The 27,262-nt window shown below is 45.8% G+C and overlaps 1 protein-coding gene across 1 annotated transcript in view; it reads right to left on the reverse strand.

Annotated features, from left to right (window-relative positions):
- LOC133125758 (WW domain binding protein VOPP1-like) overlaps positions 1-27,262 on the reverse strand; it is a 74,365-nt gene that overhangs the window by 14,668 nt on the left and 32,435 nt on the right. The window contains exon 3 of the mRNA XM_061237334.1: positions 10,164-10,241. Coding sequence (XP_061093318.1) covers positions 10,164-10,241 — 78 coding nt within the window. The remainder of the gene's footprint in view (positions 1-10,163; positions 10,242-27,262) is intronic.

Raw genomic sequence — 27,262 nt, forward strand, 5'->3', positions numbered from 1 at the left:
ATTTAAAAACAAAAGTAATTTAGCCTAGGACTAGGCTAGGTGTGTGTGGCCTGTTACGCTTATTTAGTTTTTGATAAATAAGATGAAAATATTCGAAAGACAGTTTGAGACATTTCAAGATTTTCAAGAAAAGTTCACTTGTCAAGCAAACATTAACTTGAAACAAGCTGATATTTTCTACTTGAGAGAAAGAAAAAAAAAAGATACATCTATAAAGTCTTTAGTCTTACAAGACTAAAATTTGGACAGTCACTTTCTACAGTGAAATGACCCAGAATTAATGAACTTGTACAGTATCTCCAGTGTACAGGCAGAGATGTGGACGGCTCCAGTGGTCTCAGTTTATCCATTTTGAGTGATCTTATTCTCCCGGCTCTTAGTTGCATGTAACAACCTTGCTGCCAGGCCGTAACGTCTTTATAAATTATTAATACGCTAAAGCTTCACTGTATGTAAGATTACAGCGTGACATAAATAATATACAATGCTATTCTTAAAGGTAACACATAGTGGCTAAAAGGTATGGTAAACCCACAGAACAAAATTCCTGCGCTCATATTTATGAATGATTTACCAATGGGTCTGACCTGAGGTAATGGAGATATTATGGATGTCTGAAGAAGGAGTTTGGAAAATGTACTTTTTTCGTACACTGCTATATCGACATATTAGGTCCTTTTCATGTCTCAGCAGATGCACTTTGGTTCTACCTGCTAATAAATAACAAGTCCTTTGAAGTCCAAGATGCATGCATCAATCCAGCTCTGTCAGAAACACAGAGATTTTACATTATATTAATGGCATTTGGCAGACGCTCTTATCCAGAGCGATGTACAGTTGATTAGACTGAGCAGGAGACAATCCTCCCCTGCAGGGTTAAGGGCCTTGCTCAAGGGCCCAACGGCTGTGCAGATCTTACTGTGGCTACACCGGAGATTGAACCGCCGACCTTGCAGGTCCCAGTCATGTACCTTAACCACTACACTACAGGCCACCTCAGAGATTTGATACGTAGACCACTGTTACACACAAGTAACACCTCTCAAGTGCTATCACAGGATCCTGTGTAATTGAGTACAAAGCCAGCAGTGTCACTTTCATCTCTCCTGACCCACACGACAGAACACGCAGGATATTAAATTTCGTTTCTATGACACTAGAAGACACCTCGGATTCATTACCGGCCGTGTTTATACATTGTTTATATATTGTTTACTCAACATCGATAAACTGCTGGCCCCAAAGGAGATACGGCTCAGCTCTCCTATATCACAGTTTGAGTCGTATATACTGTGTGTGCGAACCGCGCCTTTAAATTTTCATTCGGAGCGTTTTCCTGTCGAAGGGAAATAATGTAAAATGTCTCCCTTAACTTACGGTACAGTATATATTTACTGTGGTGTTTGTCGTCAATGCCTGGGTTTATGTACAGGTGAGTGTTTTGTAAGTCTAAGCGATGCATTTACTGCACTCTGTATAAAAAAGTGTCGCCACTGATGATTCGATAAATGTTGGGATGTTACCTAATGCCTCATTATCTCACTGAGAATTTAATGAGATTAGCTTATGTGATACATTGTGGTACAATTAAATTGTAAGTGGTATTGCGAAGCAACACATTACTGTAATTCATTAGCTTTATTTCTTATTATTCCGCCAGTTTCTTGACAGCCTAGTCCTCCCACAGTTTTTCGAGCTACCGACACCAAACCAACTGGACCTGGTCCAGAATGGAGTGCTTGTTCATATTCACATTTCCCATAATTTCCTAGATATTGAAGGTTTTCCAGGGAAAAAAAGTTCCATGGGAAAGAATGGTGGAATGTTCAGTTCCTACAGTGGTGACAGAATGTTTTATAAACTGCCATTACTCTGTCATGTCAATCAGCCAATCAGGATTAACCTCATACTGTTACCATGGCACTGGGTCAGTGTGTGCTTATGGTCTCAAAGCAACCATCAGTGGAGATTGTCCACCTCTTCCTGTCCTGAGAAGACAAATAGGTCTTCCTGAAAGCTGGCAAAGTTTTTTTGGGCAACGCTCCATTTTGCAGCCCATTAATTGCCTAGTACTTTCCACAGTAATTACCACTGTTTCATAGTACTTACCACTCAAATTAAAAGCAGTTCTAATAATTACACAAGTGACTGTGTATTTACCCAGTAAGTACACAGGGAAAAACACGGGCCGTAAAATAAAAGCGTTATCGCAGTGGGTAACGCTTTATTTCAAGTGCACTTCTCCTGCTTACTTAAGTTTCTCTGAAACGACGCTATCAACAACTCGATTGTTTTTAAAAATCTCAAAAGACCGAGCGAGAGAGCGTGTGCTTTCTCTTCTCGGTCTATGCAAATTTTTATTTAAAGACGAACAGCTTGCAGGCAGCCTACCTGGAGAGCTGGAAAAAAAGGCAAAGTCAAGAGACGGTTTCATAAAAACACACCTCAGCACTTCCGCACTTGATTACCGTGTGGAAATGACTCCATTTTGTAAGCGAACCAGCCTGGAGGTAAATAAGCACTTAAATGCAAACACTGTTGCTTGGCAGCAGCTCAGGGGGGAAAGAGGAAATTGATGTAAACTGGGTTGAACAGCACCAGCGATGCAGTGGCGAACTGTAGAGTCGGAATGAAAGCGCTGCGGTGGTCTTACTTGAATTTGAATTTCCCCGCTTTGAAAAGCCCCACTGGCCTTATTGTGCGACATTATCTCAGGAGGTAAGAGCGGGCGTCTGGCAGTCGGAGGGTTGCCGGTTCGATTCCGCCCTGGATGTGTCGAAGTGTCCCTGAGCAAGACACCTAACCCCCAAATGCTCCTGACGAGCTGGTTGGTGCCTTGCATGGCAGCCAATCGCTGTTGGTGTGTGAGTGTGTGTGTGAATGGGTGAATGAGAAGCATCAGTTGTACAGCGCTTTGGATAAAGGCGCTATATAAATGCCAACCATTTACCATTTTACCATCTAATGTGTCCTCTTTCTGTCTGAAATACCAGCCTGATGTCATGGCTCCAGTCACACGTCATCCTGGCCATGCAACCCGTCAGTTCTGTGTGTCAATATTGTCATTTAGGTCTCTTGCCCTTTGAGTTGATGGGCAGATGTCTATAGCAATGCAAAGGTCAATACAAGTGTGCTAATACATAACAAATATCTTTATACGTAACACTGAACTTTTTATCCTTTGTTATGAATTTAACTTCACTTCAGTTCACTTGGTATATCACGGCAATGTCACTTGCTGCATCAATGTCGACATAACACACCATATGCCTATTTGCGGTTATTGACATAAGCTCTTATGAATGCTTACATAGTGCTTATGAAGGTGTTATATACCGTTTCTGAATCACAATGCAATTATTGTCAAAATGTTTTTTAAATATTTAGAACATATAAAATATGCAATGCATGAAATATGGAAAAAGAAAAGAAATATAGTTTTATACCAGAGTAAATAATAAGATAAATGCTGAAATTGTGTCTGCTAAATGGCAGTAATATCATCTGAACATGCTAACACTGATGAAAGTTGCTGGATAATAGTGTCAGTGGCAGTAATATGTTGTTAACATGCTAACACTGATGGAAGGTGGTGGACAGACATACTTCTACATGAAGATTTCGGGTCTGAAACCAGGACACGAGACCCGGGGTTTGATAAACTACACCCCCGGAGTCTCCATGGCCGCACAATAATTCATTATTCCTAATGGATTTCTGACTGCAGTTCCCATTCAGGGCAGTCAGAAATCCATTATAAATCCATCCTGCAGATCAATGAACAGTGACCAATTTCACTATAACGAGCCGGCCATTACTATTACGTGCCAAAACAGTTCCATAAAAAAGCTATTCGACCTGGTTGCAGTGTGAAAACCCCACGGGGCCATCCTGCACGATGAAGACGATAAGTTGACTGGATAACGGCTTAAATTTGAGTGCCTGTTTCATCACAATTTTGAAAAAGTCATTACGGAGACATTAGGGCTATTCATCTCTTTATGTTTCTGTTTTGTTTTTTTTACGGTATTTTATTTTATATCAAGGGGATATTGTCATAAAATGTAGCGCTACCATCTCTGCTTCCCGTGCCAGTCATTTGACTGCCGTTTCCGCTGAAAACATTTACATTTCAATAGGATAATTGTGAGAAATCACCCTAAGAATGCACCGGAATTCAACAGCACAGTAATGACCTAATTATTCATCTTCTTAAAAAATAATTTTATATACCTCCAAGAAGCACAGTTTGGACACATACTTTCTTAAACGACTTCCGATAAATTAAAATGACAATGTATGTCTCTGCAGTCTAATTCGCCTCCCTGACTCAAATTACAGTCTGAGACATAAAAGCGAAGTGGAGGTACGTTTGAATTCTGTCAGGGATCAAACTTCCCAAATTTACCCTGAAAGTACAGTAATGCACTTGTCGGGTGCAAATGAGTATGTTTTTTCCAAACAAAAAAGGTTCAGTACATTATTGGCATTTGGCAGACGCTCTTATCCAAAGCGACGTACAGTTGATTAGACTAAGCAGGACACAATCCTCCCCTGGAGCAATGCAGGGTTTAAGGGCCTTGCTCAAGGGCCCAATGGCTGTGCGGATCTTATTGTGGCTACACCGGGGATTAGAACCACACACCAACCTTGCGTGTCCCAGTCATTTACATTAACCACTACGCTACAGGCCGCCCTACAAATTAATTACACTATATTGCTGGCTAGGGTTACAATGTTACATGCCTACTGTAAAGGGAAGCTTCCGTACCTCAATTTCTGAGAGCATATGGTGACATTTTAATTTGCCTGCTGTGGGAGATGCTACTTAGAATAGAGAGAGAGAGAGAGAGAGAGAGAGAGAGAACGCGAGTCAGAAATCAGATTTAAGCCCAGCGCAGCAGAAAGTGCTGAGCCGGCACGAACAGTCAGCCAGCGCTCTCTTTCCTCCAGTGCATTCTGTATTGATTACACTGTGTCATGGGGGGGTGCGGGTGTTGGGGGCGGAGGGGGGTGTTGGAGGGATTTGCAGGGCAGGCTGCATCCTCTTTCAGTACATTAATATAGAATGCAGAGACTCAAAATTACTTAAAAATGTAGCACCCTAAATTTGGCCAACCATCCCTCTTCCTTCTTTTTGCTCTGTTGCCAGATCGCTAATGCGACCCATTTGTTGGCAAAAACGCAAGCCTTTCGATCTGCTCACTGAAGGAAAGGGTATTTTATGGCTTACCTCACTGTACCCGCGAATGCGGGGGGGCTGCCTGTAGCCTAGAGGCTAAGGTGCATGACTGGGACCTGGAAGGTTGGTGGTTCAAGCCCCAGTGTAGCCGTGATAAGATCAGCTCAGCTGTTGGGCCCCTTCAGCAAGGCCCTTAACCCCGCATTGATCCAGGGCGGATTGTCCCCTGCTTTGTCTAATCAACTGTAAGTCACTTTAGATAAAAGCATCAGCTAAATGATGTAATGTATGGTCAACAGGTTTCCTCAGTTGAATCTTGTGTCCAGTGTCTTTTTCACATTACATTAATGGTATTTGGCAGACGGTCTTATCCACAGCACGTACAGTTGATTAGACTAAGCAGGAGACAATCTTCTTCCTTGAGTAAGGCCCCTAACCCCACATTGCTCAAGGGTGCTTCATCTAATCAACTGTAAGTCACGTTAGATAAGAGTCAGCTAAATTAAATAGCAAGTATGGGGCGACATGGCTCAGGCAGTAAGAGCGGTCGTCTGGCAGCCGGAGGGTTGCCAGTTCGATCCCCCGCCCGGACTGTGTCGAAGTGTCCCTGAGCAAGACACCCAACCCCTAAATGCTCCTGACGAGCTGGTCGGCGCCTTGCCTGGCAGCCAATCGCCGTGAGTGTGTGTATGAACGGGTGAATGAGAAGCATCAATTGTACAGCGCTTTGGATAAAGGTGCTCTATAAATGCCAACCAAGTTATTATTACAATGGTTCCAGAGCAGAGGTGCAGGGTGGGCTGTGCTGCTCCTGTGTTGTGTGTTGTGTGTTGTGTGTTGTGTGGGGGGCCGCAGGAACAAAAGGAAACTACGCCGTTCTGAGTTCTCTACGCCAGTCTCACCGAACAGCGCCCCGCAGGCCTCCAGCGTCCCCCGTCAAGACGTGGGGAGGCTCCGTAATGAGCCGGCGGGATTGAAGAGACTCGCGCTGATGACACGGAAAGCCTTCTCCTGCTTATTTACAGTACGGGCAGAGCGGCGGCGTCTCTCAAAAACGCTCACGCACGCGCGATTTCTCATTCCGGTCCGAGCCGGCGGCACGGGGGAACACGCGGTGCTCCAACACGGAGATGTCATCCTTTTTTACGGCTTAATACCGCCATACCTCAAGCCGGGAACCAAGACTGCAATTATCTGTACCCAAATCGGCACATTAATCCAGACGGGGATTGTACAAATGAACGGGAGCTGTGACATTTCCGAGCGATGTCTCGCTGACCACCGGAGCCACAATTACATTCAAAACGCTGTCTCGTGTAACCAGAATAATTTGATAATAATTTGTTATTTAGCTGACTCTTTTATCCAAAGCGGCTTACAGTTGATTAGACTAAGCAAGTGACAATCCTTCTCCTGGAGCAATGCGGGGTTAGGGGCCTTGCAGCTGTGTGTATCTCACTGTGGCTACACATGCACCACCAACCTTCCGGGTCCCAATCATTTACTTTAGCCACTAGACTACAGGCTGCCCCGTATTTGAAGTAATGGAGTAATGAACTATGAGCTGGACTTTCTACTCTGCCTGCGAGTTAAAAACCTCAACTGTTACCAACTCAAACCTCTAGGCCAGCGGAGGATGGGCGCCCCCCTATAGCCGGGTTCCTCCTGAGATTTCTTCCCATCGGGCAGTTTTTTCTGGCCCCTGTTTGAGGGTTTTACTCTCCACTAGGGATGTTATTTAACTTTTGCTATCTGGGGACTCGGGGCTGCTATTTCCCCTCTGTTACTCTGTAGAGCATCTTTGTGACGGTCCTCTGTGAACAAAATCGAATTGAGCTACTCTGCATCTGCGTGTTCTTCAGGCAACATCATAACTCTGAATAAATGAATAAGTGCAAGAATAGCAAAAAAAAAAATAGTGAATCTCACAGTCTCAAAGCTCAGGGCTGGAGGGAGGCGGACACCAGCTTGCCGCGCCGTAACAACGAGTCGGTGATTTGTTTTCGCCAGGTTCTTCCAGGGACACGCGAGAGGTGCCACGTGCGATCAGCATCGCCCTCCTGTGAGCCGGAGCCGAAGCCACCGCAGCACGGCTCTGCCGGGGGCCAGGGCAGGCAATGCATTGTGGGACGGCGAGCGTGTCGCTGATTAGCATGCGCGCTGTCGAAGCCTGCGCCTACAGTCGGAGTTTTATTTACCTGGTCACACCTGTGCTTGTGTTTGACCTGCACTCGTTGTACCTCGCCCTGGATAAAGAGCGTCTGCTAAATGCCTTGTAATGTCATTGTAATGGTGTGCGTTCTGAGGGCAGACGTTGATGCGATTGGTTCTCTCGGGTGCCCCAATCAAGAAAGCGGCAATGTGGGGTTGTTTGCAGTAGGGAGTGTGAGCCTGATCACCCATTAAGACCTGTATTTAGGTCCACACAACCCATTTTTCTTAACAACCCATTTTTCCCTTTTGTTAGACAGAAGATAGACATCACTGAATTTCCCCAAACGAAGTGGAAAAATATGTGTTATTACATTTCTTTAAAGAATGAGCAAAAGTGATTCCACAATTCAGACAGCGAGCAGTATCTGAAGAGGCCTTGAACGTGTTTAAAGCATAACACCTGTCACAGACACATAATGAAGTCCAAGACCTTGTTCCCCTGGGAGAAAAAAAACAAGACCCCGGTGATATGAGAGTTTCCATGGTGCAGGCAGGGACAAAGAGATGCTAAATAATGCTCAAAAATGGCATCAGATAACTCGGCCGGCAGAGTGTGATGTCGAGAGAGGAAAAAGCTATTAGTGTGTACCGTGGTGCATTATTCAGAGAGGTTCAAAAGGATAATTTCACCCCTGGCAACAGCAGAATCTATGCACCAGCTCTGATTTGCAGCTAATTGAATGATTAGTACGAGGTTTAGAGTTCTTTCGGGGTGGGATTTTTGATAACCTTTTCATAAGACGCTATTAAAATCTGCACACTGACCTCACTAATCTTCGCATGGCCTGCATTAAAATGTTTAAATATTTAAAAAAAAACACATTCTCAAATTGCCTCCATGGACCATCAACTAAGCTGCTACCTACAGTAATTCCTCATAGTATCGTGCATTACGACCACAAGTACCACACAAGACAAGCCATTTTAAAATGCATGCCCTGCTGTAAAATCCAGCGATGACCAGCTTGGAATTAGCAGCTAGCAGCCGTTTCAAAACATAGCTTGAGCTGGTCAAACCATTTTGAGTGTCGATCTGGTCCGAACTGGTCAACCAGCTACCAGCTGTTTTAAAACCTAGCTTGAGCTGTTTTTTTTCAGCAGGGTAGTTTTTATACAATATTTATTGACACATGCCAGCATTAAAATTGACTTCCATTCAGGAATCAGCCGTGTGTGGGAGGGAACAGCTAGTATTGATCGTCAACTCCGTTATTTTTGAGACCTCCCACCTTCCACCTCCGGCCCTTGATTACCCAGCGGACGTGTCGTTTGGAAGCCCGGGAGAATCCCAGGCACAGAAGACGTGAGAGATTAGCCCCCCGCCTCCACTGCGCCATCTGAACCCCCGCAGCCTATTGATCGCTCAGCGTGACCCCGTGACCTCAGGACACGGGGGGGCAGGAAATGACGAGAAAAACTACATCTCCCAGAGTGAGGGAGGAGGAGAGAGAGAGAGAGAGAGAGAGAGAGAGGAAGAGCTACAGAGAGAGGGAGAGAAGGAGAGGAGGAGAGAGCTAGACAGAGAGAAAGAGAGAGCTACAGAGAGAGAGAGGGACTTTTGACTTTGATGCCCCTTTACTGAAATATATTTTTCAATTAATAATTTAGCATAAATGACAAAACAACCCAATATCAGCCAAGAAACACAAACTTCAAAAGAAAAACACCCTTGTCACACACCATTGCCTTCCCCCCCCCAAACAGAGAGGGAGAGAGAGGAAGAGTTACAGAGAGTACAGAGAGAGAGGAGTGAGTGAGAGGGGGAGAGAGAGAGAGGGAGTGAGGAGAGTAAGAGAGAGCGAGAGAGAGAGAGTCAGGAGAGTAAGAGAGAGAGATAGAGAGAGAGAGAGAGAGAGAGAAAGAGATAGAGAGAGAGAGGGAGAGAGTCAGGAGAGTTAGAGAGAGAGATAGAGAGAGAAAGAGAGAGAGGGAGAGAGTCAGGAGAGTAAGAGAGAGAGATAGAGAGAGAGGGAGAGTCAGGAGAGTAAGAGAGATAGCGAGAGAGAGAGAAAGAGCCTGAACCACTGCAACACATTAGCACTCAAACACTGCAGCCACTGCAGCGAACGGCTAGCTCCAACACTGCGGCATACTTACTTACCATAAGTACCATAGTCTCTGTATAGAGAGGACTATGACACGGAAGAACTTACCATACATACCACAGTCTCAGGATAGTGAAGACTGTGACACAGCAGCACTTACCATAAGTACCACAGTCTCCGTCTAGAGAGGGCTCGGACACTCTCGGGCAGGAAATGGTAAATGGTTGGCATTTATGTAGCGCCTTTATCCAAAGCGCTGTACAATTGATGCTTCTCAATCACACACACACAATCACACTCACACTCACACGACATGCTCAAAAGGGCGGGGGATCCAGGGCGGGGGATCGAACCGGCAACCCCTCCAGACTGCCGGACGACCGCTCTTACGGCCTGAGCCAATGAGACGACCGCTCTCACGGCCTGAGCCAATGAGACGACCGCTCTTACGGCCTGAGCCAATGAGACGACCGCTCTTACGGCCTGAGCCAATGAGACGACCGCTCTCACGGCCTGAGCCAATGAGACGACCGCTCTTACGGCCTGAGCCAATGAGACGACCGCTCTTACGGCCTGAGCCAATGAGACGACCGCTCTTACGGCCTGAGCCAATGAGACGACCGCTCTTACGGCCTGAGCCAATGAGACGACCGCTCTTACGGCCTGAGCCAATGAGACGACCGCTCTTACGGCCCAATAGCCAGTGTCGCTGCAGTACTTACCAGAAGTACCATAGTCTCTGTATGGACAGGGCTCGCACACAGCAGCGCGTTCCACAGCAGTCCTCATAGGAACGGCATCTGAAAGGAAACAAAACCCCATTATCTCCTCCGTCCTGTTTACCCCCCCCCCCCCCGACACTGCCGCTCTTATTCGGGGGGGGGGGGGGGGGGCACAAACACAGCTTCGTTAGCGGACCCCCCCCGGACTCCAAGCCCCCCCCCCCCCCCCCGAAACCGGGCCGTTCCCAGGATCGAGCGGGAGAGGGAGAAAGGGAGAGAGGTCACCTCAGTCGGAAACTCACCGTAGTTCTCATCGTTAGTCCCGATTCAGGTCAACGTTAGAATGGGTCACAATATCTGGGGCTGGGCGCCCGTACAAATTAGGGTTGGCCGAGGTCCAGCGTGGAGCTTATACGGGACTGAAAGAGGGGAAACCGGGGCGGACAAAGGGGGATTTCATTTAGACTCTGCTCCGCAGCCTCTGACCGAAAGTCTCAAACAGCGCCGAACACAAGTAACAAGAGATCTGATTAACCCGCCAAGGGAAACACTCAGAGCCCAACCAAACGCTCCTTCTACCAAACGCTCTGACCCTGGATGGGCCGATGACACCAGTCCTACTCAACTCCTCATCCCGTGGGCTACAGTGTTTGCAGGAATCTGCTCCTACCACGTGCTACACCACCTGATTTCCCTAATGAGCTTGTTATCTGAACCGAGTAGGTGAAAGTATGAGTGAAGTCAGGTGGTGTAGCGCACGGTAGGAGCGAATACCTGCGGCCCGCAGCACATGGAGTTGAGTAGCACCATTATACACTCTCTGAAATAAGGGTACATTAGAGGTACATTTTTGTTCTTTAAGGAACAAATTTCACAAATGTAACCTGAAAGGTACTGTACAATACTGTTCTTTTTGGTAAAAATAAGCACCTTTTACAAACAAGAAAGGTACAAAGTTATTATTAATCCATTTATCGGGGCGCCACCCCAGTGGCAAGCTTTTGTACCTTTTCCGGCACTTTTCGTACCTTCATTTCTGAGAGCGTACCTTATAGAGGAACGTTCAAATGCTCACTCGCGCTCCTAATCTCCATCACACAGAGAACCGCAGGGGTCAGCTAAAACCGGCCAGGCGTGGACAAGAAGTCATGCCCAATATGGCATTCATTCAGGAAGGAAAATCAACTTCACTCGTCCCCAAAACATGACAAATGAGACGCGCCGTGAAACAATGCGGGACCGCATCTGTCACACACACAATCGGCCCTGAACGCGGAGGATGTCTACGCATCCATCATCTTCCCCCGCGGTAGGCTACCGTACTTCTGAAATGCACCATTTGCATGGATCCTGAGCAAAATCGATGGCTGCAAGGCAGCCGACTGCCAAAGCGCATCTTTTAGCCGAGATGACAGAGCTCACAGATGCTGTTAATGGGCTCGTGGCTGTAATGGAGAGGGCGGACATTTTCCAATAGCCTCTCTCGGTTTTAAATAATCACCCGCAGTCAAAATGGCAGCTCCTAGATCACAAGCTGTAGACCGCACATGTGTGGTCTGTGTTTGTTTACTAATTGTGTGTGGGAATGATTAGGACTAATTTGTTAATTACTATAAATGTACGCGACACATCTGTAGCAGGTAACAACAACAACTTGCTTATATCGTAGCAAATATCATAGCAATTTGGACTGAAAAGCAGCTGTGAGGTTTTCAGTTCACCCAGTTAATGGTGTGATTAGAACACCTATTTATGAATGACGCAACAATTAAACCTCCCTCTTTCTAAGACTAAACACTTAATATTCACTGTACCAAATAAAACCCTTACAACACTGGTATTCACTGGTATTCTGCTTACAACTCCGGTGTTCATGTCCTCAGTGTGAGCATGTATTTCACGCCGCAGACGTTGCAGACAGGCTCACGAGTAGCAACAGTTCAGGGGAGGAACACACAGGCCTACTAAGCTATCCCGTTAGCCACGCTCATTAAATTGGTGTCACTGCGGAGAGTAACTGCTCCCGGAATGGCTTAAGTGCAGTGGGAGCAGCAGAAGCAGCGGATGTCCCGCCTGACGTAAAAACATCTGTTCGGCGCGGGGCCTCAAAGTGCCCGGCTGCCACTCCACTGCTCGGGGAGAGAAGGACAATTAGTCTAAAACCCCCCGACGCCTTATTCAAACTGCCACAATATGTCACGCGAGCCAATTTCATAGAGGTACCAAAACCAATCTATAGCTAAACCGGGGCTGCACAACTCCGGTCCCGGAGGGCGAGTCCGCGTGCTGGTTTTTGTTCCAACCAATTACCTTAATTTTATTTTTCTGACCACTCTATGAGCTACACTGGTTGACTCCTGCACTGGATCACAGCGTAATATTTTGGACACACCTGCAGTCTGTGACTGCAGCTGCTGCTGATACAAGTGACCAAAGATGCAGTATGATTGAGCAGCTAATGACATACTTAAGAGCAGAAGTTGCCTCAAAATCCTGAAATGGTTCGGCCCTGGCTGTGCACCCCTGAGCTAAACCAAGCCCCAGAATAGCCTTATTGCTCTTACGCTCATGGTCAGTGTACCTTGGATGACCTTTGAACTGAAATGTGAGCTCAGCTACCACTGTCTGATCTACGGTGCAGTTCATATAGTGTACCCACTGCTTTCGTGCCCTCTGGTGTATTGTTTTTTTGGGGTTTTTTTAATAAGCAAAATGGGACTTGTTTGTGAAAGCTGTTTCTGCAGAAAGTTTTTAACTGGCTGTAGAATGATTCGCAATAGCCTTGAGCAGATTCAGGTGATTCTATGTGCCATATCAACAGAGCTGAGGCAGAAAGAGTTGAATATGAACAGTTATTAGTATTATTAGTATCTGTATCGCTGTGCAAATGATTATGCTGTTTTAGAGAAATCTTCCGTGGACAAAATTTGTCACTGGTAATACAGACAAAGCATTCTTCTCAAGATAATTATGTTCAAATCGATTTACTTGTAACATATGCAAACATTATGAATGGGAACACATTTCTTTCCAATTTGAGTTCACTCATTTGCTTAAAAACAGTTCACTCCCTTAAAAACATTCCAGTTTTTTTTCCCAAGGAGATGTTTATATAGAATTGGCAGGGCAAACTGTGATGGTTCTCCCACACAAGCCAACAGTTCCCATGTGAGATGAGGACCATCTTGGTGAATGGTGAATGGACTGCTTTTACAATCTTTTATCCATTTTTTATCTTTATTAATTAACGCTCACACACCAACGATGAAAGGCTGCCATGCAAGGCACCAACCAGCTCATCGGCAGCAACTGGTGACCAGTTTTACGGAAACACTTGAGCTACTGTTGTCCCATCTTGACACAAGCCATGTTGACATTAACCTGTCCGCCTCTGATACCCCATCGGAGAAGGATTCAATTGATTCATGACAAAACTTTAATATAGTGCTTTAAATAAGCTTTGAGCACATTGCCGACCTCTGAATGCCGGTTATGCTGTATCACGATTATGATAGCATTACGAAATTATAATGACAGGAAAGGGTGGCCAACATGTCAATGAAGAACAAAAGTGAAATTTAATTACATTAGATTACAGCCATTTAGCAGATGCTCTTATCCAGAGCGACGTACAATGAAGTGCAGATCGAACACAGGAACAAGTGTGAAGAGGACCCGAGAGGACAGTACAGTTCCGAGTCCTAGCGTGACCGTACAGATACAATCGGAACCCTTGAAGAATACAACAACTTCCGAACTGGCATACCATGGTTGGCAGATAGAATACCCAAGTACAACAATACGATATCTAATACAATACAAGCTTTACACTTGCACCTATTGTCCTGCCCTCAACTACTCAGACCTCTGCACAGCAGTAGCTGATAGGCCAGGTCTCAGACCTCGGTCACTTCTAGGAGAGAATCTAGGTGACAAACACGCACACACAACCTTGAAGACTACTTTCTCGAAAGCCACATCTGTCAAGACACACATAGTTTTACAAGCCATATCTCCAAAACGGATTGGTCGACAAGTGATATGTCATTTCGTAGCTCTGATCTTCTAGTTTCACGTTAAGAGAATTCACCAACAAGACTCTGCCAATGAGGTTCTCATCAGCCCTCAACGCCAAGCTCAAGTGTCTTCTAAAAATATACCGGGCTTGCAGAATCAGGACATGGTACAAATGAATCCCGTTATAGAACTGGACACATTAGATTCTGCCCGGTATGAAAAGTGATTCATTACGTCTCGGAGTGCTGCTCGTGCAGTTCTCGTTCTAACGGATCAATTTTCATTTAGATTCATAAGAGTGATGGCTCCGGTGGAGCTGGAGCTACACCACGTCAGAGCTGAATCGGGAGGAATCGCGACTGTAAAAATGCTGTACAAATGACATATTTCTGCAGCATTGTATTTCTCAATCTCAGTGCAGAGGTATTTTATGGCAATGTAAATATGTAAAACAAACTATTTTAAAATGTTATGAGATGAATTTGTTAGAAAAATACAATTGCTATGGAAGTATATGGGACCTGTTTCACAAATGGGTGCAAGAGAATGTTGCACACTGGTAGATCTGTTCTGTTTTGGTCTCTTCTGCCTGTACACTCGAACTGTAGCACTGCTTCTGTGAATCAAACTCTTGGGGCTCATTCCAATGGCTTATTTCTCTCCGCTTTCCTTGCTCCTGACCCGGAAATCGATCAAGGTTCGTCGTCTTTAAGGACATTTCAACCCCTTAAAGGGAGCTACTTTACATTATCTTTACTTTGAGTGAGAAAACATCAGTGCATCCGTTTTTGTTTTTCTTGTTTTTTTTTCCAGAAAGCCTAACGTATAAATGATCAACCTGTGGATCCTCCTCTCCCCGTCTGCCACGTCTGTAACTGACGTGCCTTCGAACTGACCTTTGAGGGAGCAAGGGCATTACATTTGCCTAATTCACATTTGTTAAACATTTGTTTAATCTTTACCTAGCCTCTCCCGACGGGTGGAGCTTGGGGCTAGAAAAGGAGAAAGCAAAAGGAGAAAAATAAGAAAATAAGGGATTGGAATAAGCCGCAGGAGTTGTGACTGAGTTCTGAGTTCTCGTTCTGTAATGGAATTCTTCTGTTTGGATGTTCTTTTGCTTTACTTTTCCTCGAGGTTTGAAAAAGCAGCAGCATCATTTATTTCAAAGATGTTTTTCTTACCTGCTCACTGTCAAAGACCTTTTTTTCATTTTTTTTTCACATGACCTCTTTTTCCTTTTTACCTGCATGGTATTAAAAAAAAAAACTTCTGCAAAAGGGCAGGCTTATTGAACCATTTCTCATTCTCTCACTGTGGGCTGGCTTATTTGTGTGAGCTATTCTTTCACACCTGCCATGTTTTCGCCACCACCAACCAACCGAGGCCAACTAAACCCGGTCTGAATTAGGCCTATGAATCAGCCCAATGAACAGCACACAGACCTGCATTTTCAAATGAGCATTCCAAAAATATACAGGAATTACATACTATATGGGCCTATATTAACTTGTGATGCACAACCGCGTTGTATTTCAGCAAAACAGAACTTAAAAATATAAATATCCAAAGCTATTAAAAGCAAATGTGGTCATACCTTAAATAATAATCCATCCATCCATCCATTATCTTAACCCGCTTATCCTGAACAGGGTCGCAGGGGGGCTGGAGCCTATCCCAGCATACATTGGGTGAAAGGCAGGAATACACCCTGGACAGGTCGCCAGTCCATCGCAAGGCACACACACCATTCACTCACACACTCATACCTATGGGCAATTTAGACTCTCCAATCAGCCTAACTTGCATGTCTTTGGACTGTGGGAGGAAACTGGAGTACCCGGAGGAAACCCACGCAGACACGGGGAGAACATGCAAGCTCTGCACAGAGAGGCCCCGGCCGACGGGGATTCGAACCCAGGACCTCCTTGCTACCCACTGCTCCATCCGTGCTGCCCCTTAAATACTGCAATATGCTTTGTAAAACGTATATAAAAGATAGCGCCTACACTGTATAATGTATACCATAATAGGTAGACAATACTGACACACAAACACCAATATGACATTAATATCAGGTGGAGTTATCAAGGTTTTTGGTTTCTATTGTGTTATTACCAAGTGCCAGCATCCCACTGACTGCCGACACTCTAGTTATTATGCTTCAAACATTTTTACTCCATTTTGATTAAAGGGACAATGCCCATCAATCAACATGACAGGGGCTTTATCAATGCAGAGAGTGCCAGAGTTTAATAATGTCATCATGCTTCTATCTGTAGCCCACTGCAGGTGAACAGGAGAGGCTACATGCAATATTAAAAACATAGCACGACCGGGGAAAGACGAGTTTGGGCGGCTCACATGGAACGACGTGATTGGCTCTCCGCACCGAGGGCGGGGGGGAGGACTCAGGAAGGGGGATTAGTGAGACTCATTTAGGGGAGGACGAGGCGGTTTGGAGAAGGCGTGTCGTTCTCAGGATCACCCGATCCTGAGAAAACACACCAGCTGGTCTTATGAAACACTAATGAGGATTTCTGAAACAAACCTCACTCAAACAAACACAATATAGGCGAAAGATTCTGACAAAGTTAAAAATCCCTGTTCTTAATCCCTACTCCTATCCCTCAATATGCCTTCATGAATTATTCCTAAACTTCCCGAACTCATCCTACAAGGAAATATCGCCTCTTCCGTTCCAAAGCGCACTGATTCGCGCCTCTCTTTCTCACACATGGAACATTAGGGTTAAGGTACACAACTGGGACTCGCAAGGGCGGTGGTTCTAATCCCGGTGTAGCCACAATAAGATCCGCACAGCCGTTGGGCCCTTGAGCAAGGCCCTTAACCCTGCATTGCTCCAAGGGAGGATTGTCTCCTGCTTAGTCTAATCAACTGTATATCACTCTGGATAAGAGCATCGGCCAAATGCCATTAATGTAATGTAATGTAACGTTACATTGTGGGATTTCCCCCTCTTGCTGGAAGCTTGCATTTTATACCCTTGGCAGAAGAGAGGAAAAAAAAAAAGGGAACAAAGGGAATATAATTGCTAATAATAATTGTTCAGTTCCTAATTGGGAACTGAACATCACTTGGTGTGGCCTCCATATTCCAGGAGCATCAGGAAGAAAGCATATAATGTGCATTTGAAAACAGCCCTGGACTAAAAAGTTTGCCTTGGTCTGAGGCCAACAGAAACCATATTTTCACAGGGCCCATCATTTCATGCTCCACCCCTTAGCAGTATGTAAATGTAGAACGTATGACTCACACATTTTATAGGCCACAGGTAAAACAATAGAAAAATATAGGCATAAATATTTGGTAGGCATATTCCTGCAGGCCCAGGGCAACGTTGCGTGGGCCCGCGGTGTGTCCCGGCAGAGACGTTTAGACGTGTTTATGAGGTGAGGATTTCAAAAAGCGACAGAAGCTCCTCCAGCCGTCAGCTGCCACCTTCTCCTTCGCAGGGGCCCGGGGAAACCCCCGTCAGAATCCCGCTTTAGATTCAGAGGCGGCAGCGCCTCTCCCTCCCTATCGCGCCTCCTGATCCGGATGGCTCTGTCAGGGAACGCCGTGCCGTCTCGCCCTGACGAGCTGCGGAACGCCGGCTGGCTGGGAGCGAGCGCCGCTCCGGTGACTCGACGCCGCGATCGGAGCGCCGTCAAACGCCGGCATTCGCAACTGTCAACGGCCCCGGCCCACCCTCGGAGAAGCCTACAGCCGAGTGGCTGAGGTGCTACACTGGGGCAGCCTGTAGCCGAGTGGCTAAGGTGCTTGACTGGGCCAGCCTGTAGCCGAGTGGCTAAGGTACATGACTGGGCCAGCCTGTAGCCTAGTGGCTGAGGTGTTTGACTGGGCCAGCCTGTAGCCTAGTGGCTAAGGTGCTTGACAGGGCCAGCCTGTAGCCGAGTGGCTGAGGTGCTTGACTGGGCCAGCCTGTAGCCGAGTGGCTAAGGTACATGACTGGGCCAGCCTGTAGCCTAGTGGCTGAGGTGTTTGACTGGGCCAGCCTGTAGCCGAGTGGCTAAGGTACTACACTGGGCCAGCCTGTAGCTCTAGTGGCTAAGGTGCTTTACTGGGCCAGCATGCAGTCTAGTGGCTAAGGTGCTACACTGGGCCAGCCTGTAGCTCTAGTGGCTAAGGTGCTTGACTGGGCCAGCCTATAGCCTAGTGGCTAAGGGGCTTGACTGGGACCTGGAAGGTTTGTCTTTCAAGCCCCAGTGCTGGGCCCTTGAGTAAGGCCCTTAACTCGCTCCAGGGGGGATTGGCCCCTGCTTAGTCTAATAAATAACTGTAATGTAATGTCTGGAAGGTGAGAAGTTTGAAGGAAGAAAAGTAGCTGTCACCTACATATTTCAGAAAAGAAAAACGCACCCTGCTGAAAATGAACAGCTCAAGCTAGATTTTGAAACAGCTGGTAGCTGGCTGACCAGTTCGAACCAGCTCCCAGCTCGACACGGTTTAGCTGGCTGACCAGTTCTGACCAGCTCCCAGCTCGACATGGTTTAGCTGGTTGACCAGTTCTGACCAGCTCCCAGCTTGACATGGTCGGACCAGCTCAAGCTATACTTTGAAAAAGCTAGTAGCTGGTTGACCAGCGACCAGCCCAGACAAGCTACCAGCACTAGCTGGTTGACCAGCTCATACTCAGCTAGACCAGCTTCATGACCAGCTCATACCCAGCTAGACCAGCTTCATGACCAGCTTAACCAGCTCAAAGCTGGCATGGCTTGATTTAACAGCAGGGCAAAGGCCACGACTAAACCACCGTGGAGGATCCTATCGGTTTCGAAATCTTCACCACGTATCATTCAGGCGGTAAACAGAGTCGCTGCGATCTTACCGCCTCCTCACCTGTCGTAACCTTCCTCAGCTTGTCATCTCCCTTCATGGGACGTCAGCCGCTGTCGAGGAAAACCGCAGGATTTTTGGAGCGGGAACAGAGAGCAGCGGCGGAGGTTTGAGGTGAATTTCGGGCGAGAGAGGGAACAGAGATGTAAAAACTTTACCGCTCCGAATCTCAATACCTGCTTTTTTTTTTAAATCTCAAAATGGAGTCTGCGATCATTAGTCATGATCAAATACAACCTGAAGCTTTCGGTCTCGCTTGTGTTAGGCCGGGGATCATTCGATTAAATTCATTTTAATTCTATTTGTGTCGCGCTTTTCACGGAAGACTGTCCCAAAGACGCTTTACAGAGTAACAGAAGGGAAGAAAGAAATTATGAAACTACAGTCCCCGAGGGCCAAGAACTGCTGATTTTCCACATTCCCTTTACTTGGACCAGGTCCTCTTCGCACTTGTACTTGTGTTTGATTTGCACTTTGTTGTACGTCGCTCTGGATAAGAGCGTCTGCTAAATGCCATGTAATGTAATGCAATGTAATGTGGACCAGATTTGATGGGCCCTGCATTTGGCTGTAGGGATCGTAGGGATCATAGGGACCATAGGGGTGGGTTAAGGTTACCAGTGAATCTGGTACAGTACATGGCGGACATACAGTGAGGCCCATAAGTATTTGGACAGTGGTACAATTTCAGTGTTTTTTTTGCACTCTGTACTCCAGCACATACTGTATCTCCAGCATAAATCATAAACCAGCCCTCCTTGCTCCGGACACACTCCTTCACGCGACCCCACGCGCTGACGGAGGAGAGGAAAACACGCATCAATCACGCGGGAGAACCGCCAACACACACCCCCCCCCCTTCCTGTCACCATCTGCGTGTTCAGCCGCGGTGGGCTACTCTGTCATCATCAGACGGCTGCAGTGACCCCTGGGATAGCCGGTCAGCCAGGGCTTCACCCCGCCCCCTCGTCTCGGCCCGTGCCCCCCCCCCTGGCGGGGGAGAGCCAATCGATGCAAAGCACATCTCCTCTGACCGAGTCTCTCCCCAACTCAATTACAGTCTCCGGAGCCTTTTCGAATGCAAATGATCTTTAAGAATGCTACTCACCGTAGAAAGATTTCACATTATATTGGCTAAGTAGTGTTCTCAATATGTATATATTACACACAGAATATATATATTTTTTTTTTCTTCTTTTTAACCTCCTGAGACCCTGCGTCCCCAAACAAAGACATAACATTTTGGCTTCAAAGCTCTATACTGTATTCATCAACATAAGGGACATTGAATTAAAATTAAATTAAATTAAAATATTTTCACTGCAACATGCTATATTTGTCATCATTTTATATTGGCTAATTTGGCTAAGTAGTGTTCCGAATATACCGTATATGGCCTATATTTAAAAAATAAAAATAAAAATGTTTTAGCTTGCACAGAAAGCCTCACAGTTTGATAAATCCAACACTGCTCCAGTCCCCTACCTGCCCCATCTATCCTGCTGCAACTTTGGGTTGTAACTGAGCTTGGCTGTGGATCTTCTGAGGTGACAGTTTTGCTGCGCTGCGATAAAGCGAACGACTCCCTGCGACAATTCCCAGGAAGCAGCGCTGTACAGCGGTTCAAAAGGCACAATATAAATTCAGCAGTGAGCCAAGGGAAGCAGAGAGGAGCCGAGGTGAATAAACTACCCCCCGAGACCAAAGACATAAATAAAGGTCAACGACTCGGCCTCAAGATTGACACAGAGGAGAGAAACAAGCAGTAAAAATAACTGGCTTTATGCTCAGTGAGGGAATTAGATTCGCCTCAGAGAGCGGCTAGCAGATATCTCTATCAGGGTTAACGCGCAGAAAGCAATTCACAATTAATGAACATTTCCTGACGCTGTAGTCTTTTTACGACAAGTCAAATCCAGCTGAGACAAGCTTGGAAATTTAGCTTGTCTGGCTGGGTATGAGCTGGTCAACCAGCTAGTGCTGGCAGCTTGTCTGAGCTGGTAGCTGGTTGTTAAAAAGCACAGCTTGGGCTGGTGAAACCATGTCAAGAATGGGAGCTGGTCTAAACTAGTCAACCACCTACCAGCTGTTTCAAAACCTAGCTTGGGCTGTTGCTTTTCAGCAAGGTCCTAGCAACTGTAGCTCATGCCTAAGGATGAGGCGAAAGTTAATAGTTGTGAAGTTTTTCCCCAGTGGGTTCTCAGCGCTGACGGCCTTGACAGGCAATTTCCATCAAACGCACTTGCTTCGGCAGTGGCCTAGCGAGGCGTGGCAATCAAAAGTAAAATCTCAAAGTGTATGGAGTGAAAAATCATTTTCTGTTTTCGGGAGAAATGGGCCGCCAGAAAAGGTGCCCCGTTTATCTGTAAAATGGGAAAACAGAAAAACATATTTTAGGAACATGAAAGTGCCTTATTTCTGAGGGAGCGAATCCAGGGACCCACTATTTTATTCCGGATTACTCATTTTGTTGCGCTAGTGTTAAACAATTCTTACTGTCAGCGTGACTACATTAGAGAATTGCATTTTACACCATATCCAGTCTCGATGTTTACCAGTGAATTTTTGCAGAATTGCCATGAGCAGTGCACAGCACCCAAGCTACTATATCAAAATATAAAAATGGAATTTATATTATGAATCCCTAGTTTGGTTTCCTTGAAAGTGTAATTAAAAAATATTGATGAGCGTGCAATGCCTACAATAACATATTATAAATCAGTATACTAACAATGGGAGAAGGGGTTTTGTGGTGTTTCAGTTTTTACTGAAACGCATTGGATGGGAATGTGAATTATTTGTGGGCTTGGAACAGGATCTGACCGATGCTAAATGGAAGTAATTAGGCACTGGAGCTGGCTGTGGCCATAGGTGTAGAGAAGCGGAGATAATTGCATTGCTTGGAAATCTTCCTTTAATTATTTGCCAAAGCCGTCTTGCCAAAGCTGTCTTTTTTTTTTTTTTGGTTGAGTTTTTTTGGGTCGAACTCCTCACAAAAGAACAAAATGGGGATTCACACATAATGAGAACGGTAATGAGGCGACAGTGCTGTAGTCAGTCAAAACATCACATTCATCCAAACACGCAGATTTCCAGTCTGAGAAAAGGTTATTTGAGCATGTGTGCAAAGCAGCTTGTTTCACCGCCAAAACCGATTCTCACCAGATGAAAAGATGCAGAAATACCAAAAAAAAAAAAAAAGATTTCAGTTTTTAGTCAAATAGCAACAGGATAGAAACGCCAGGACTCCCACAGACCACAGCCTCTTCCACAGGCAGAGATAACACTAATGAAGCCCAGTGGAGCAAAACTAAGCACATTACAGCATGGCACACAACCAACACTTGTGTCAAAATTGGTTTTCCAACAAACGCTTCGGGCCACAGGATGTTTTTTTTTGCCCGTGTCTGATAAGGCAGCCTTTTGAGGGGAAGATTATTTCTTGTCTAAGGCACAGAATCAGTCTATTTTTCGCAGGCCGATTTTTGCTTCAGTGTCACATTTGTTTTGCAATGAAGCAGTAATTTTTTGTCGTTGCTTGCACAAAGTTATGATTTGCAAACTGGAGTAAGAACGAGGGCCAATAAAAATGAGAACAATCAGAATCTGCACAGAGATTTAAGGACAACATGGAAAGTACAGCCTTGGGGGAAAATCCTGCATGGATTAACTTGTATATTACAGTTTTTAGACATGCTTCATTACAATTTACTCAAGGCAATCAGCACACAACTTATCATTTGTGAAAACATGATTCATATTTCACAAATGACAAGCTCGTTCGTTAATGCATGTCTGCTTCGCTGTCACTCGTTGTTGATATTTGGACTCACGGGATAATTAATAAACCCACCAGCGAAGCATAGAGTAAAAATCTCATCACCACTGCCACTAATTGTAAACCTCATTAAAATACAGACTAAATTCAGCTCTAACAAGCTACACTCTGCACCACACAGCCAAACAAAGTTTGTCTGTTCTGAACTGGGTCCTGTTTCGTGAAGCACTGAAATAAAACAAGCTGTTCTGGGTTTTACTCTGTTCAGTTATCCAGTTATCCAACGCATTTATTCTGCTTTGTGTAACAGGGCCCAGAATTACAGAGTTAGCTGGATAACTGCAGCGACTAAAACCCGGAGCCTTCCTAAATCTGGAACATGGACTGAAGTAGAAAGAGCTGTTCTGGGTTTTATTCAGCACAGTTATCCGGCTTTGTGAAGTACCCAACTGAAGCGTACGCTGTATACGACAGGCGTAATAACGACCTTTTCCAGTCTGAAAGTGCTGCCTCAGTGAACCCTCCTAAATCTAGAACATGGACTGAAGTGAAAAGAGTTGTTCCGGGTTTTACTCGGTTATCCAGCTAACGCATTTATCCTGCTTTGTGTAACAGGGCCCAGGATTACTGAGTTAGCTGGATGACGGCCGTCGCACATCAAACGGAATCAGCTGAGTCAACAGCCACCTGCTGGTTCAGGTGGTCATTCATTCATTCATTATCCTAACCCGCTTATCCTGAACAGGGTCGCAGGGAGGCTGGAGCCTATCCCAGCATACATTGGGCGAAAGGCAGGAGTACACCCTGGACAGGTCGCCAGTCCATCGCAGGGCACACGCACCATTCACTCACACACTCATACCTAAGGGCAATTTAGACTCTCCAATCAGCCTAACATGCATGTCTTTGGACTGTGGGAGGAAACCGGAGTACCCGGAGGAAACCCATGCAGACACAGGGAGAACATGCAAACTCCGCACAGAGAGGCCCCGGCCGACGGGGATTCGAACCCGGGACCTCCTTGCTGTGAGGCGGCAGTGCTACCCACTGCACCATCCGTGCCGCTTCAGGTGGTCATTCTCAGATCTCAATTCCGACGTACTCCTCCTCTAACAGGTAATAGAGAGTTCAGAAGGCCGTTCCAGCAGGACGGCAGATCGGAAAGCGGACCATAAATTACTCTCAGTGTTGATAGTTCACACATACTATATTTTGTTACGTTCAACAATGCAGACTACCTGAAATGACGGAGCTTGAGAGGAAGAATGGGATAAAACTGCCCAAATCCAGGTGTGCAGATCTTGTAGAGACTTACCCATGAAGATTCAAAGCTGTAATTGCTGCCAAAGGGGTTTCTACAAGGTACTAGGTCTGAATACTTACATAAATGAGAGATTTTTTTATCCAAATTAAAAAAAAATTTTTTTATCTTTGTCATGTTGGGTTGTTGCGTGAAAACTGATGGGCAATTACATCCATTTAAAATAAAATCTACAATACAGTTGTATTGTATATACCAAAAAAAAGTATGTGCAAAAAAGTGTAGAGATCTGAATACTTCTTGAAGCCACTGTACGCGTCTCCTTTCTAAAAATCTCCTTCAAAAATCTCCCTTGGGACAACGTGTACCAGTTACTGAAGAACAGTTACGGAAATACTATGAACAACTAATGACGTGGAGCCAGGAATATTCAACAAGTCTTCGACGTGTCTTTGTGCGCATCAGAAGTGGTCTCACAAAGTCTCGTCCTCACATTACAAATTCATTGAAAGATGCTTTATGCGAGGCGTGGCCGCCACTTCCCGCTACACCCACAGCGGCGCTAACGTGCTAACGTGCTAGCGGTGTCGCCGCACCAGATTGGTAATTTAATTTACTATCGCGCGCGTGTGCCCTGAATCACAGTCGGCTACCTTGCCCCCGACCGTTAAAATGTCACCCGCGTCTGTACAACCGCGCAGAGTCTTTGATTAAGGGTCCTTCTCATGACTAATAAGCACCCACACACAGCTCGTCGGCGAAACCCTGACAGGAAAATTGGGCCCGTTTGTTTGCCCACACCAGCAGAAGAAAAAAAAACAATTCCCCTGACCCTAAATTACTTATTGCCCTCTTTGCTTCAGAAAGACATTGCTAGCGAGGCTTTAATCATCTACCATTCTCTCTGAAATGGCATTTGACGTCCGGGGAAAAAAAATTGCCGGCAAAACCTGCGTTAATGCTCGCAGTCGACCCAGTGATTTCCACCAGGGTTTTTGAGTCGTTAATGGCTTGTTTACGCTACCCTTTCGAAGGTTTTGATTGGGAAGACCGTGACATTTTCCGTGGTAGTTACAGTCTCCGGGGAGGAACAGAGCACGGTAGTTATCTTCCAGACATTCTCTTCCATTGTTGAAGGAATTGTAGATAATTGCCCATTGATTGGTTATGATTGAGATTTTTAATTACACTGACTTGCTTTATTCTAGGTAGTGAAAGAACTTATATTGGGTTTTTATACTGGAGGCGACAGTTCTGCTTGTCTCAATTGGAATTCTCAGTTCGCGAACTCCTTTTTAACATGATGGGATTCATTCTCTGTTCGGATGACTCAGCTATGCCAACGCAAAAAAATAGATAAACACTGATAGACTTGAAAATAAACGTGTTATATTATTTGATCCTGTTTCAGCTCGGTACAGTATATCTGCCACAATTACAGCCTTTTTTCCCCGAAACCACAGGGTAAGGAGGCAGAACGAAAGATGATGGATTACCGCATTGCTATTTGGGGAACTTTTGTTCGTGTTGACACGCTTCCGAAAAAAACTAGGATCGCTCAGGAGAAAAGGGTTAGCTATCAATATTCCGTCTGGTATCCGAGGGAGAATAACATTCCTTGTTATTCATCATGTTCTCTCATTGTGTCTGCCCCCCCTGGCGGTGTGAGGCCTGCGAACTGATCTCAGAAACCAGGCGCGGAAATGCAGAAAGCTCCATTAGCGCTCGAAAACCGTGCTCCCAGGATGACCCCGGCCGAGGAACTGACGGTGCGCAGCCAGACGCCCCGGTCCGAACGAGCCCCGTCTCAGAGGCACTGCCCTCCCAAAAAACTTTTGTTTTGCCCAGAATTTGAGAGGATGTGAATGGAATTGATTAGCGCTCTTTGCAGGTCCATGATGGCACACGTGGCCATAGCAACACCGTGAGCTCACTCTGATCGTATCCCCGCTGGGTCTTTTTCAGGATGAGCGGAAATCAACAAAATTCTATTTTTCCTCAATTTAGTCAATTCTTCATAACCGTACGATCATATTCCACATAATTTATGAAAATTGTAATACCATACATAACTGGAAATCGAAGAAGCAAAGCTTTTTTTTTACCATCCACTTCCTGGAAAATGATTTGAATTCAGATTTTACATCATCGTGTACCAGTGGGCCTATGTTGTATGTTGTATGTTATCCAATGTCAACTCCAATCAATATCCTTTCACACAGCGGTGCGCATCCCCATTCAAAGTCCCCCCTTCCTCGTTTAACGGCAGTCAAATCGACTCCCCACCCATCAAAAGCTGCCCCCGAAAGATCTGTTCCAACTTCTGTTTCAGCTAGTCTTTAACCGGGCCACGTTGAACATGCCGTATCCAATGCTAAACACGCCTGACAACTGGAACTCCACTGGGGGGGGGGGGGGGGGGGGCGGCGCGGGAGAAGATCCACTGACTGGGATCTCATTTGCGACCGTGGGTCGTTCATCTCCCCCGTTCTTCCCCCGATTCATCACCTCCTCTCGCCCTCACGCTCCAGCGCGATACATCAAGCCGCAGCGCTAACGCTGCCCTGGACCGTATGCTGATTCCCCACGGCTGAGACAGCTGACGGAGGGGAAATTATCAGGAGCGACAGTACCTACACCTGAGCTCCAGCCCCACCGCCTGCCACCAGGTCTTGTCATAATATCCAGAGTTTTAGTCTGGTAATAAGATCTAAAGGTCTTTTTTTTTTTATCTCTCAAGTAGAAAAATATTATTACTGTTTGCTTGAAGAGTGACATTTTCTCACCCCGTTGGCAAATCTAGAAATACTTCCTTAGCTCATTGGCAATACTATTGTCTTATTTATCAAAAAAGTAAAAGAAATACTAAAGTACTTTTTGCAGTGGAGTTACTGGACCGATGCCAGCCCTCTGTGCAGGGGCCCTCCCACCACACCACCCCACACAACACCACAACACCACATCACACCACACAACACCACACCACACAACACCACAACACCACACAACACCACATCACACCACAACACCACATCACACCACACCACAACACCACAACACCACACAACACCACACCACAACATCACACCACACAACACCACACCACAACACCACATCACACCACACCACACAACACCACAACATCACACCACACACCACACCACACCACAACACCACACAACACCA

The sequence above is a fragment of the Conger conger genome, chromosome 4 (genome assembly GCF_963514075.1).
Source record: "Conger conger chromosome 4, fConCon1.1, whole genome shotgun sequence".
NCBI lineage: Eukaryota > Metazoa > Chordata > Actinopteri > Anguilliformes > Congridae > Conger > Conger conger.